Genomic DNA, 14,758 nt, shown 5'->3' with positions numbered 1-14,758 from the left:
AGGGGAAAGTTTTGAGGTCCCCCCATTTATTTATTTACTTATTTTCAATTTTTAAAAACAATCTTATTTCACATACCAATCCCAGTTTCTTCTCCCTTCCATCCTCCCACTCCACCCACCTTCTGGGTTTTTCTTTTTGTAACTTAAATTTAAATCTTTTTTACTAATTGAGGTTTTTATTTTTATTTTTCTTTCTTCATTTAGAGATTGAATCTCTGGCCCCCATTATGCTAGGCAAGCTCTGGATTGTTGAACTTCACCCCTGGTCCTCTTTCTGGTGTTCCTATTTACTCATTTAAAGGCAGGGTCTCGTGTAGCTGAGGATGGCTTTGAATGCCTGATTCTTCTGTTTCTACCTCCCCAATGCAAAAAAAAAACTATCATAGGTTGAGCAATACACCTGCTTCATGCTTTGCGGAGGATGGAAGCCAGGACTCCGTGCAAACTGGACAAGCACTCTACTGGGTTAGCTGCAACACCCCTCCCCCACTGCTCACCAAGTCACCCACCCCACCCTTGAGTCTATAACCCTCTCTCTCAGATATTTGAGGTTTGCCCCCAGCCAATCTAGGATCGATATTTTCTTGCTAGAAGATTAACGATTCCTTTCTCTCGCATTACCCTCACACACTGATCCTGGGTTTTTAGCATGGGTGTCTAAGAGTTGCAGGTGTGGGAGGCAATTGCTAGCTTGTTATAGGAGTGCATGGCCCCATAAACCAACACCAGGGAGATAAGCTCTAGCTTTGTGGGGTGTTGACTGGGTTCAGACCCTTAGATAAATTGTTTAGCCCTCTGGGGCCTTGGCATCCTTCTCTGTAAGATGGGATTGGTGACAGTCAGTTGAATTGATGCCAGTGGATGCCTGTGGAAAGCAGACGGCAATTCTAGCTCATGGTAAGTTGCTTTATAAACACAAACTCTTATTGTGGACCTCAGAGAAAAGCTCCCGACGTGACTACAGATGCTCTGGGAGAAGAAGTGACAAGATGGGCCCATGCTGATCAGTTTCAGAAAACCTGTGACTTGAAGGCCAAGGTCAGAGTCCTAGACATTAAACCAAGCTGTCTTGTCTCTGTGAACACCAGAGAACCCCAATGGTGCTCTGTGGGATTCACCCTGAAGGCTACAAAGCCAGACCTGAACTTCCCATCTGCTTGGGGTCAGAGGATGGAGAAGGGGGCATGGAGAGACCTTGACACTCAGGAAGAGGTTGGAGACAATCCAAGCTAAAAGTAAGGATGGCCAGCATCCTTACTTCCCAGGACCCAGCTGCTGAGAAGGAGAAGTGGTCAGATATGCTGAGTTAGTGACTCTGTGGCTGCAGGGGACATGGGAAGTGCTGCCCAGCTCTGTGAAAATCCCCTCAGGCTGGTGGCTGCATCCCCACGGTTCTCCTTTGGGTCCTCTGAATTGCTTAAAAATATTTGTTCATTTAGTGGGAGAAGGGTGTCAACTCCTTTGGTCAGATGTGTTCTGGGGACTGAACCAAAGTCGTAGTTTTGGAGGCAAGTGACTTTATCTGTTGAGACATCTCACTGGCCTCCCTTGATGACTCCCCCCGACACACACATACTCACAATGGGACCTTCTGCTAGAATGGGATGGGGGCTGGCCTCCTGGTTTCTGGGCTCACCCTGAGTCTGCATTTTGCCTGCCCTACTAAAGATGAGTGTCTTGCCTTCTGTCGTGGAAACAAAAGCCGCTTCTCCACCAAGAGCCACCCACTGGGTCTTCCAAAACGGGCAAGCACTGCCAGGGGCCCAGCCTTGGCGGGTTTTGCTGGACTGGAGCTCTGGAGGGTGCTGAGGAAACTCTGAGTTGAATGCAGCAGGTCAGGCCTGGTAAGGGCTGCGTTTCGCCATCTAGTGGCCCCCATGGGAATTGAAGGCTGTCATAACCCTAGGAAGGTCATGCCGGAGCAGCTGCAAGCCCAGCTCTTGGCTGTGCCCTAGAGTGACCCACAAAGTTCCTATTGTAGCAGAAACTGAGGTCTGCAGGCACACATTTCAAGTTTCCTATGGAGATCCTAGACCCTGATTCTGAATTCTGTATGGAAGCGGAAATCTTGGATGCCCCTCAGAGGGGGCAGGCAGGAGATGCGGCGTGGCCACATCTAGTATCTTGAAAAGCAAATTTTTGTCCGTGTTTCTATGAACGAGAATTCAGAGTTGTCTGCGATGTGGGAGAGTCTTCTGTTTGTGTTGATTTCATTGGTTAATAAGGAAACTGCCTTGGCCCATTTGATAGGCCAGCCCTTAGGTGGGTGGAGTAGACAGAACAGAATGCTGGGAGTGAGGCAGATGCCTCCGGCAGTCGCCATGAAGCCAGCCACCAGGTCAGACATGCTGAATCTTTCCCGGTAAGACACCACTTCGTGGTGCTACACAGATTATTAGAATGAGTTAATCAAGATGTGAGAATTAGACAATAAGAGGCTGGAACGAATGGGACAGGCAGTGAGTGTTTAAATGAATACAGTTTGTGTATTGTTATTTCTGGGCATAAGCTAGCCAGGCGGCTGGGAGCTGGGCGGCAGGAACACAGCCCGCAGCTCCTTCTACATGTCTGTCTTGCTCCTGTCTCCCATGTCACTCCACAAAGCAGTTGCAGGTCTTGCTGTGGAGTGGGGCAACTGAGAGTGTGCATGAGTGTGCATGGGTGTGCATGGGCGTGTGGAGATAATGAATTCCTTGGTAGGAGCTGAGGGAAGGTGTGGGAATCACCTTTTCTTTGGGTTTAAACTCAGAAGATGATGGGTGACTGAACTTGGGCACTTGCGTCAAGGGACTGAAATCCAAGGTGAGTTGTGCGGGACTGTTATGGGCTGGACCACATCCCCTCCTAATCTAGATGTCGGTGTCCTAACAACAGGACCTAAGACTGTAACCGTATTTGGAGAGGAAGTGAAAATGAGGCTTTGGGTGGGGGTGTCTGGTGCAATGTAACCTGTGTGACTATAAACAGATAGTGCTATCAAATTGTGACTATAGAGGGGGGACAGCCGTGAAGACACAGGGAGGAGGTGGCCAAGGAGACAGCCTCAGAAGGAGCCAGTCCTGGGATATGGCAGAAGACTGGCTTTGGTGGCTCAGAGGCTACCCCACTGTCAGTTTTGGGAATCTGAACCTTTCTTGGACTCCTGGTGCAAATGGCCTCAGAGAAAGTTGGTGCAGAATAACCGTGCAGAGTACAACTGCCAGTCCTCCCTCGTGGCAATAGGCAAAGTCTCTGCCCAGTGGGCTTGGGCCTGGATGCTGTGCCCAGTACCACTCTGGGACACCGCAGTGGTGGCTCTCCCAGCCAGGCCTTGCTGGGGGCTTTGAGAAGCTCTCAATGTTAAACATTCTGCAACCCCCTCTTGCCTGGGGGCCCAATGGAAACGGAGCGAACTTATCCAGTGTCCGCACATGTTGTGGATGGAAGTTACTAGGCTCGTTGTGGATGGAAGTTACTAGGCTCGTTCCTCCCCATCCCATCCCTTCTAAGTTGCTTCCTGAGAGGCTCAAAGCTTGTGGCAAATGTTAGCGAATGTTAATCCTCAGCTTCCTTGGGAGGAACCGGAAGTGTTATAGGTAAGACACTGAGGCACAGAGAGGTGAGGCCACTGGGAGAAAGCCACACAGCAAAATAGTGGCAGATCTAGAAAAGGGCTGGGAGCTCCTTGCTCGGTAGCCCAGCAACCTCGTTCTGTGGGATTCGCACCTCTGTTAGGTCATGAGAGAGCACACCTGTCTCAGGTGACGTCACAACAGAGGTTTGTTGGGTTAATGACAGGCATTCTCTCATTTTGTGCCCATGCTTGGAATGACTGTTTGGGGTCAGAGCTCAGCAACTCCCCCCCCACCACGCACACACTCTTGAAGTCACATTTGTCCTGGTGACAGGATGCCTGTAGCTTTTGGGGCTGCTGCCGCCAGGCCCCTCTGCCTTGCAGAGATCCCCTCCTGCTCCCAACATGTCCACCTCACGATGCAGTGCTCTTAAAGTGGAAGGAAGGCCCATGTCACTTTGCATCCTTCCAGAGTGAGTGACCAGGTCAGAGTTCATGTTCTCTGCCCAGTGGGCCGAGGGCGGCATTCACCACTTGGCCACTGCTGGCTGGCTTTGCAGCCGGTTCTCAATGCCCCAGCTCTGCCAAGGCTGGCTGGGCGGAGGGGGCAGTTTGCTGCCCCTTCCAGAAGGGTGTTCCAGGCCCTGGCACTGACACTCCTCCCCTTCTTGGAAGTTCAGGGTAGAGTGCCAGGAACGTCCAGTTTGTTCCGTGAGCCACAGCACCGGGGTCACCTGCTGGGTCATGACTGGGTGACGTGTCCTCGGGGCCTGTCTTCAGAGATATAAGACACCTAGGTGGGCATTCTCTGTCCTTGGTGCCCACTGGAAGTGGCAGCCGTCTCTGGGAAGGCTGTCCTGGCATCTGCCCTCAGCCCCAGACCTCTCTGTACAGTGGGGATGGATGGCACTGGAATGTGGGGCTGCTCTTCTCTCTCTGCTTTTGTAGCCGAGTCCCAAGGTTTTCTTACACATTGGTGACCTCCAGGCTATTGTATCCCTCCAGGCGGCACTGCTCAGGCCTGCCCTGGAGGTCGTCGTCCGCACAGTCCTCGTTCTCAAGAGAGCCATAGTCGTCGTGAAAATCAGCTTCTTTGCTGCTGAAACCTCTTCCTATCTTCCCCAGGGGCAGCTTTGGAGACAGACACAAACCAAAGGGCAGAGAAAGAGAGAGATGAGAACCAGGTGGCATGGCATCTCCAATCTAACTGCTGTGTGAACTTCAGCGTCTCCCTGGACCTCTCGGGGCTCGTCCGTTATTAGTACCACCCCTGCTTCCCAGACCCATGGAAAGGGTTGGGGGACTTTCCATGAGGAATTAACATTTGAATGTCCAGCTAGAGAGATTCTAGTAGTTACCAAGGATGACTTTGTTTTTTTGTTTGTTTTTGTTTTGTTTTGTTTGTTTTTCAAGACAGGGTTTCTCTATAGCTTTGGAACCTGTCCTGGAACTCACTCTGTAGACCAGGCTGGCCTCAAACTCACAGAGATCCGCCTGCCTCTGCCTCCTGAGTGCTGGGATTAAAGGCATGTGCCATCATGGCCAGGCCCAAGGGTGACTTTGGATGAATGGTCCTACAATCTTCCCCCTCCCTCCTGTTGAGAGCAGGTAGATGGGACAAAGCCTCTGAGAGTGTGTATACGCATGGGTATGAGGTCATATGGCATCCTCAATCTGGAAGGAATATTGTAACGCCACCTGGCATGGCCACAAGTATGAGCTTGGCGCTTGTGGATGGGCGTTAGAGCCCCTGTTCTGTACTTCTGGCTGTGGAACCTGAGGTGAGCACTGCCCATCTCTGAGCCTTGATTTTTCTCAGCTGCAAGATGGGAAAAGCGATGGAGACCTGGGTAGACTGTGGGGAGGAGCAGAACTGACTCCTGCAAGGGTGACCAACCCAGGGTAAAGAACCCTCAGAAGCTAGTGGGAACCTGTCCCTGCACTGTAGGTCCTGTGCTCAACTGAGGTCCAGGTGCCAACAAGTGAAGGGGAAGACATGCGTGTGGCCACCATGATGCTGGTTACAACTAGAGCTTCTGTTTGGTCTCTGGCCAGCTGCCCCTGTTGTGTGCGGCCCTGCTGGGTATGCCAGAGGTTCCTTGCTGGTCTAAGTCAGAGGTTTTCAGAGTCTAGGGCTCTCTGACCCCTCTTGGCAGCCAGCTGTGTGAGGTACTCTGCACCCGTGGGGCTCTTTGTTTCAGGAGGCCAGGATGAGGTGATTCCACAGTCTCTAGCCACCCTGCTAGACTCTTCCCTTGGACACTTGTCACTGGGCATTGTCTTAAGCAAGGGCCTATATACATGGTGGTTCTCCTGCGTGCACCTGTGACCTGAGGCTGCTCTAGGTTCACAGGTGACAAAGGAGCCATAGGTCCATCCAGGAGAGACTGCCTGGCCCTAAGGATAGAGAGACTGCTTACCCGCCCGCCTCTGTACTTGCTGTTGCTGCTCCCTTCCTCTTTTCCAGCTCTGGTGATGCTCGAGGCTCTGCCAGGTGGCGTCCCAAAGCGCTCAGACTCCCGGATGCCTGTGGAGCTGGGACATTTCATGGGTTGTGAGTTAGTAAGAGAGTCACCCACAGTCATCGTCCCCACTCCCACAGTTCCTACTGCTTAGGAACACTGGCTGCTCTTTCAGATATAGGACAAGGTGGCTTACAGTTATCTACAACTCCAGTTCCAGGGGATCTGATGCCCTCTTCTGGCCTTCATGGGCACCAGGCATGCATGTGGTACACACACACACACACACACACACACACACACACACACACACACACACAGGCAAAACACCGAAACACATAATAAAATAATAAAATAAAAAGGCTGTGGGTATAGCTCAGTAATGGAGTGCTTGTCTAAAATATGCAGGGTCCTGGCACTGATTAAACATAAACATCAGTGGTCCTTTCTCATGGGGTCTGTGTGTATATGTGTGTGCGTGTGCGAGAGAGAGAGAGAGAGAGAGAGAGAGAGAGAGAGAGAGAGAGAGAGAGAGAGAGAGAGAGAGAGAGAGAGACTTGGGGACAAATGCAAATGAAGCAGAGAAGAGACAGCAGCTTGCTGATGACGTATTCGGACATTACTGTGAAGGACTGCTGTATCCATCTAGCCTGAGATGCTATCCAGGTTGGAACCCTGATACTGATCTTACTAAGAACGTTTCTCCAGCTGAAATCTTTCCACTCAACCGGCTGCACTGTGGGAGGACCACCCTGGGAGGAGCCAAAGGGCACCACTGCTGCTCCTCCTGTCTGAAAGTTGAAAGTAGTGAGAGGAGGAGGGCAGACAGACTTCCCTGCGTGGCTCACTGCAGAACCGTCCATTTCTAGCAACTCTAGGATCCTTCTCAAGCGTCTCACCACGCCCTCTGGTGGAGGGCTCTTTCGGCCACTGTGGTGGTCTCGGAACTCCTTAGGAATTCTTGTGGTTCTATGCCTCCTCACCTGACTGAAGTCTGTTCCCCAGTTCATGGCAAGGTCTCAGTAAAGCTTCCTGAACCCCAACTCAAGGACCTTGCTTCATGAGCCGAGTGTGATAGGTGGGGTGGCATTATGGATGGAGGTGACAGCAGGTTGCCAGGCTCCAGCTGAAGCTGCACTGCCTCTCTGTCCCTGGCCCATCAGCCTCCAAGTCCTGGAGCAAGTCCTTTTCCTTCTGAGCCAGAGGCAGGAATTCCACAGCTCCCGTGCAGGTCCTGTGCAGGTCCCGTGCAGCTCCCAGGCAGTTGCCGGCCCAACCAATCACAGGGAGTCACCCTCCTCTTCGCCCTCCAGGCCTCATTGGTGCTCATTGGCTAACACCTGCTACTCCCTAGTCAAGCTCTAAGCCATTCATTCCACTGACGTCCACTGGTGCCTGGCCCACGCTGCCCCTCCAGGGCTCTGGGTATTTTAAGCCTGCTAAAGTTTGTGGTTTGGGAAAAGGAGGTGATTCTAAGAAGAAAAGCCTTCCTTCCCAACTCAAGAAGAAATAGAAAGTCCAGGGCTGCAGAGATAGCTTAGTGGTTAAGAGTATGCATTGCTCACCCCAAGGACCTCAGTTAGGATCGCAGCACCTACATCAGGTGGCTTGCAAGCATGTACAACTTCAGCTCTAAGGGATCCAAAATCTTTGACTGTACTCCTTAGGTACCAGCAGTCACATACATATATCCCTACACACACACATACACACACACACAATTAAAAATATTTTTTTAAAAAATATATAAAATCTAGATAAAACCCAAGCAAGTAGAGGTTAAATTAGTAATCACGGTCCTTCACAGAGAAAGCCTAGAAACAGGTGGCTTTCCAAATGACGGACACCGCCCTACAGCTTCTCCAAAAAAAACAGCAGAGGAGGGAGCGCCTTCCTCTTCACCCTGACAGGCCAGGGCTGCACCGACACCAAAACCAGACAGAAGGGCTGAGAAGCGGGAAGTATACAGGCCAGGTGTGGTGGTGCATACCTGCAATTCCAGCATTTGGAGAAGCTGAGGCAGGAGGATGCCCGATTCAAGGCCAGCCTGGACAACATAGTGAGTTGAAGGGCAGCCTGGGCTACATTTAAGACCCTGTCTCAAAGACAACAACAATAGCCGGTGCCCCGCAAGTTCCCCAAAACAAAACAAGCTGGCACTTTCCCGAGAAGCCCACACCCCTACTCCTGAGTATGGCTTTTATTTAACTTATTTATTTGTTTTTTATTTTTATTTTATATGTACTGGTATTTTCCATGCATGTCTGTGTGAGGATGTTGGGTCCCCTGGAACTTACAGACAGTTGCGAGCTGCTAGGTGGGTGCTGGGAATTGAACCCAGGTCCTCGAGAAGAGCAGACTGTGCTCTTACCCACTGAGCCATCTCTCCAGCCCCCCTTAAGAATGTCTTATTTCCTTCCACAGCACCTCTTTTTCTCTTAGCCTTCATGCTTAAAAAAAAATGTCTTCTAATAGATTCCGACTCTTCTTCAAGGAAAAGGAAAAAACAACAAGAAAAACCCAAAGCCCAAACCAAATCAAACTGTATAAACCAGCAGGGCTTATGAATATAAATGTAAAAATCTCCCACCGTACCAATCAGATCGAACAACTGAAAGGGCTGTAGACTCTGAGCAAGAGAGCCCTGTCCTAAGAATGCAAGGTTGGCTCGACATATGAGCAGAAATGTAATTCACAATATCACTATAACACAAGACCAAGCAGGATGTGGCCACTTGCTGCTGGGTGATCTTGGGAAGCAGTGGCCCTCAGAACCAGCTCGTCACCTGTGAAGGGATGCTAGAACGATTATGTCTCCAGTAAATGCTGTACAAATGCTGGTCCACGCCCTAGTGTGACCCCAGTGCACCACTGGTGGGGGCGCACCCACAGAGAGGGTCTGGGCTGTCTGCATGCTCATTTCAATCACTCTCTGGGAAAGGGGTTCAGGGTCGGTGGGTGGCCGTGCCTTGCTCCATTGGATCAGAAGCACATTTTATATGCCAATTCCCGCCTCTAAATCTTTGTCCCCACAGCTACAACTGGCAGAACAGCCACCTTGTTCCGTGAAATCAATGTACATTATCCCCAGCTCTCTTAAAGACACACCTCATTGAGCCTTTCTCACCCACAACTGCTCCCTCTACCTACTCTGAAGGTCCCAGCGGTGCGTAAATTAACCCGTACTACCTTCAGGACCCAACACACCTCTTTCTAGTATCTGACCCCAGATCCTCAGCTTCCTGACCAGTTTGGCACAAGGATGAGTGACATTCAGCCAGGTAAGGACCGAGGCTGTGCAATACCATTTGCTTCCTCACCCTGTACCCTGGACCCAGTGGCCAGCATCCTCACCCTGTGCCCTGTGGCCCACGTGGCCCACGGCCCACACATCACACCTGTGGCCCACACCCCCTGCCTGCGGCCCACAACCCCTGCCTGCACCCTACACCCTCTGCCTGTGCCTCCCACCCCATACCTGCACCCCACACTTTGCACCTGTGCCTTACACCTTGTGCCTGTGCCCTACACACTCACTTGTTCGGATGGAAGATGGTGCTCATCTCCTCTGCCAGGTGTCTTCGGAGGATGTGCTTCCCACTGGGGATGCCTAGGGCGGTGGCCATGGCCTCGGCATTGAACGTGGGCTCTAACACCAGCACAGCACCGTGGACACCGCTGTTAGTCAAGTTGTCTGCATACTCCTGAGGGCGGAAGTGTGAGGCTGGGAGTCTCAGGGACCAACTAAGCCAAGTAGAGATATGACCCCAACCGCAAGGGCTTTACCCATGCAGACCAACTGATTTGAGAGTGAAGGGTGACCTGTTCCTCATCCTCAGAGCTGTAAACATAGGGATCTTAGATCACTGACACTGGGTGGACCCTGGCAGGAGCCATAGATATTTATTGAAAGCAAGAATTGCCCCAGCAATGAGAGCGTTTAACAGGGGTCCTATTATAGCAGTAAGGAATCCTTACAGAAAGTGCATGACCTTGTCTGCCTGGGTGATGGTGCCCACATACACCAAAGTGAGCATTGATTTGCATGTCATTTGCTTAGGCTAGAGAAGCACGCCTCCACCACCATCGCCCCTCACCTTCAGGTCGATATCGCGTACCCACTTGAGCACCCGCTGGTTGGTCCAGACCACCGGGTCTGTGTTCTGCGTTTCACAGCGGGCTCGGCGCTCCTGGAGGACCTGGGAGATGGGGGACAGGGAGTCAGCCGAGGAGATGAGGGACACATGGAGGTTGCATGGGAGTGCTGGTGGGGTGAGGACCACCCACAGCTGCCTGGACCACACCATCTGTGTTGTGAGAAATAGAAGGAGCTGCCTCCTAGGGTGCAGGGGATCAGGGACTGAGCAGAGACTCACACTCTGCCTACTCAGTGTCCCCCAGGCCCGTGGCATCGCTGTCCAAGTGATGGGAACAGTGATGGACATTTGTAGAGACTCTGCCTATGGCAGGGAGTTTCTTAGGGTCTGTGCACCGTCTTCGGGGGCTTGGGATGATTCAGCTCGCTGCTCTTTCACAGGTTCCCAGACAGAGAGCTTCAGTGGCATACCCTCTGCGGTCGTCTGAATAAGAATGGCCTGGAGACTCATATATTTGAATCTACAGTTCCCATGGGGTGGAAATGTTTAGGACAGATTAGGATTAGGAGATGTGACCTTGTTGGAGAAGGTGGGTCACTGAGGGTAGGTCCTGAGGTTTCAGAAGCCTCTGCCATTCCCAGTCTCCCTCTCTCTGCCTCTACTTGCGGGTCAGACGTAAGCTCTGAGCTGCTGCTCCAGCACCGCGCCTACCTACCTGCTGTCATGCTTCCTGCCATGATGGAGACAGATGAAGCTCTGAAGCTGTAAGCGAGCCCCAGTTAAATGCTTTTATAAGTCGCCTCCATCATGATGTCTCTTCACAGCAACAGAGCAACAGCTAAGACACCCTCTCTAGGACTTCCAGCCCAAAGTTCCCTTCGGTTTCCCTATCTCAGGGGATCCTGCTCCATGTACTACTGTCAGAACACCCCATGTCTGCCCTCTTCATCACCCTGGGGCTCCTAGAGGCCAAGGCTGGTCCCCATCTTCTCCTTCTGCCCAGTCATGCAGAGGTGACAGGGCCACAAAGCTGACCACTTTCTCTGTGATCCTCTCTTAACACTGAGCTATTTATGCTCTGGCATGGCTCCAGAGAGTCAACCACAAGGACCCAACCCCGAGGACCAGCCTCTCAGGGACCTCCTCCGGCAGACTTGTAGGGGTTTGAGGCTGGGATCCTGTGTTCTCTGGCTTAGGGGCATCCAAACTTAAGGTACCACAACAGCCAGGGCTCTGGTTGCCACCCCCCACCCGAAGCCAATTTCCCTCCCAGTCTCATTCTGTTTTGCTCCTGCTGCAGAGCTGGACTCTGGGACTTGGGCACCATGGTCCTCTCGGCTGCATTTTCTTCCTTAAGTGTCAGCTGGTGATCTCTGCAACAGCTCTTTGTTTATCTCTACGACCTCAGGGGCTCTCCTTGATCCCCAAGGTGTTTCTCAGAGCTTTCAGAGAGCCCTGTCTGTCCTCCCCAGTGCTGTCACCGTAGACTTCAGTGGGTCTCCCGGATGAGCAACAGATTCCCTGAGATTGAGGGTTCCCTAGGTTCCCTGAACTGATCATAGGCTCTCGTCTACTCAAGTAAGGAGTTGCTAGAATGAGGAGAGAGGAAGAGATGGTTGGACGAAGGAATGGGTAAGTGAATGAATGGGTAAGTCATATGGATAGATAGATGTGTTTATGGGTGGGTGGATAGATGGGGAGTAGATTGACTGTGGGTAAGTATATGGGTGGGTGGGTGAAGTGTTGGATGGATGCACAGTGGGTAAGTAGACGGGAGTAGCTGGGCAATAGGTGGGCAGGTGGGTGAAGGGTTGGATGGGTAAACGGATGGGTACATGGATGTGTGGGTGGGTGAATAGATGAGTGGACAATTGGTTTGATAGATTGGGAGATGAATAAGTGAAGGGATGGATGGACCAGTGGCTGGTGGGTGAATGGTTGGACAGAGATTGGATGTGGAGAAGGGTTGTGGGATAGTCTTGCCTCTGCCCTGCCCTTTTAACCCTCACCTCCCTGCTGAAGTTCACTTGGTACAGGAGCTCAATCCCCAGCAGGATGCTGACTTGGTGGAACTTCTTGGAGACGTTCAGGTGCTTCTCCAGGTCCCGCTTCATCAGGGAATTCAGCATCCTCCCATCAACCAGGTGGTTCTGGAAGGCCTGGGAATACTGGGATAGGCCGATGTCATTCAGCCAGGCCTTGGCCACCCAGTGATGGTCCAGGTCAGCTGCTTTGGACAGGCTGAGGAGACACAACCAGAGAAAGAGAGAGAGAGGTGGGAATGGGGAAAGTGTCAGAGGCAGGGACAGGTGGAAGTGGGATCAGAGCTGGAAAGAGAGGACAAAAGGCAGGGGAATAGACAAGAAAGCCAGAGACCAATTGGGAAAGGGATGGGGAAGAAAAGAATGGGATGATCAGAGATGTGGAGAGGGGGAGGGAGAGGGAGAGGGAGAGGGAGGGAGGGAGGGAGGGCGGGAGAGAGAGAGAGAGAGAGAGAGAGAGAGAGAGAGAGAGAGAGAGAGAGAGAGAGAGAGAGAGAGAGAACAACTAAGACAGGCAGAGACAGACACACAGACGAGACTCAGGCAGTGGTGGGTAGGGAGGGAGAGTAAGGCAGAAAGAACACTAAAGAACAGCCGAGGATCGCAGAGACAAAATGACTATCCTTGGACCACACCCAGACTAAAACTGAAAGGGCAGAGTCAGGAGAAGTGTTGCCTACAGCAGGTGTACCTCTGGGGGACCCCTCCTCACCGTGACCCACCCCATTCCCCTAGGGCTCTGCAGGACTCCTCAAAGCCACAGCCTGACCATCCCCTTCTCCTGTCCACCTGACTGCTACCCTCTGGTCCCTCTTCCTGACTGGAGGAGGATGAGAAGCCTCATGGATCCACACATAGTATTCCAGGTCTCCTGTCCCAAGACAGGGCTGTGGCTAAGCCCTTCCCTCATTGGCTCATCTCTGAGTCAGAGAAATCCAGGTTGCCCTGTCCCCAGGCTGCTCTCGCTACCTCTCGCTGCCACACCTCAGACATTTGCGCAGGGCAGAACCTCAGAAGCATGCACATTGTAGGTATGCAAAAACAGGCTTTAAAATATTTATTCACTATTCTTATGTGTACATGTGGGTGTGCCTGTGCGAGATTTAGTCCTTGGAGGCCAGAGGGTGTCTGCCTGGAATGGAGGTACTGGTTGTGCCTTCTGCAAAAAGACTTTGTGCCGATGGGTGGGGAATACACCTCGCTAAGGTGGTTCCTAGATGTTATTCTTCTGACTGCCACATGGTGGCAGCCTCTCAGAAGGAATGAGGTCCTGGCAACACAGCTGCAGATGGACCCTGAAAAATGACCTAGTGCTGGCTAGTGGGAGCACAACATTGTCTAGGTGGGAACCAGGGGCAGACATGAAGGGAGCACTCAGAACAAGGGAACGCGATTGGCGTGCAAAGGGATGCTGTTCTTCTCTTTGGGGCAGCTGGAGATACCTGACATGCCCCATTCCGTTCCTATTTTAGAGGCTTTCCTGTCTTTCCTTCATCCCAACACCTGCTGAGCATTTTCTGGGCTGGCACTCAAGGTGCTGACAGGGTTCCCTCCTCCCCCCCCCCCCCCGGGGCCATTTCTCCATCTCAGGTTATCCTCTCCTTCAGCCCTGCTGCTCTGCTTATTACCCTCAAAGCACTCAACGCACATTGCATTTAAGTACAAAGGGATTTATCTACTGGTTTATTGTCCCTCGCCCTTAATTTAGGGTACAGGAGTGGCAGTCAGGACCAGGGCCGTGTTCACTGACAGTTGTGAACATGGGGACTATTATGTCTGAGGCCTGAACAAAATGGGTGAGTGGAATTGTGTTCATCAAGAAGCCGGTGAATGCTGTTGGGTGTGACCCTTCTCTCCGCTCTGAATGGGTGTGGGGCTGATTGGCAGACACGCACTGACTATCTGAAGGCATGTTGCATGATTAATAAAAACTGAGAGAAAGATATTGGGGTTCAACCTGAAGATCAGAAAAGCAAAGCACTCAGCCACTGGCTTTTACCTCAACCTCAGTCTGAAAATGGCGATCCTGCCTCCAGGAATCTCAGAATGAGATGGAGACTGAGACCTGTCTCCTCCTGTTTTATAATCTTCTCTAGTTCTGGGATTAAGGGCGTGCACCACTATTGTCTGGTTTCTGTGGCAAGGTAGTGTGACTACTGGGACTAAAGGTGCGTGTCCTTGCTGCCTGGTCTGTAAGGCTGGCCAGCGTGGCTGTCTTACTTTTCTGATCCTCAGGCACGCTTTATTTACTAAAATACAAATGGAATCCACTATCCTGGCAGAATGTCCGCATGAGTCCTGGCACCCTCTCCCTCCCTCTGCCCCAACCTCCTGGGACTGCTTGGCTGTTGTCCCACGGCAGGACCTGTTGCCCACTATTTCCTCTTTATCATCTCCTAGAGACTCCCAGACACCTTTCAGGAACATCCCCGGACCAGGGTCCTTTCTCTTGCCAAAGGTCCCAGATCCCCACGTGTGTACCTGGCACACTGGGGTTGACCTCAGCTTGTAGGCCGACTCCGTCACAAGGTTGTCCTGGCGAGGACCAGGCCAGTTCACTCAGCCCACCAAGTGGAGTGAATGCTGCCTGGTGCGTCTCATTAT

At 51.9% G+C, this 14,758-nt stretch overlaps 1 protein-coding gene across 1 annotated transcript in view; it reads right to left on the bottom strand.

Annotated features, from left to right (window-relative positions):
• Positions 1 to 3,443: 3,443 nt before the first annotated feature.
• Kazn (kazrin, periplakin interacting protein) overlaps positions 3,444 to 14,758 on the bottom strand; it is a 128,158-nt gene continuing 116,843 nt past the window's right edge. Inside the window, exons 11-15 of the mRNA XM_038335172.1 lie at positions 12,122 to 12,353; positions 10,113 to 10,214; positions 9,553 to 9,719; positions 5,974 to 6,088; positions 3,444 to 4,684 (exon numbers count right to left, since the gene is read on the bottom strand). Coding sequence (XP_038191100.1) covers positions 4,520 to 4,684; positions 5,974 to 6,088; positions 9,553 to 9,719; positions 10,113 to 10,214; positions 12,122 to 12,353 — 781 coding nt within the window. The 3' untranslated portion in view covers positions 3,444 to 4,519. The remainder of the gene's footprint in view (positions 4,685 to 5,973; positions 6,089 to 9,552; positions 9,720 to 10,112; positions 10,215 to 12,121; positions 12,354 to 14,758) is intronic.

Source organism: Arvicola amphibius, chromosome 6, assembly GCF_903992535.2.
Source record: "Arvicola amphibius chromosome 6, mArvAmp1.2, whole genome shotgun sequence".
Taxonomy (NCBI): domain Eukaryota; kingdom Metazoa; phylum Chordata; class Mammalia; order Rodentia; family Cricetidae; genus Arvicola; species Arvicola amphibius.
This window is presented reverse-complemented; position numbering and strand designations above follow the sequence as displayed.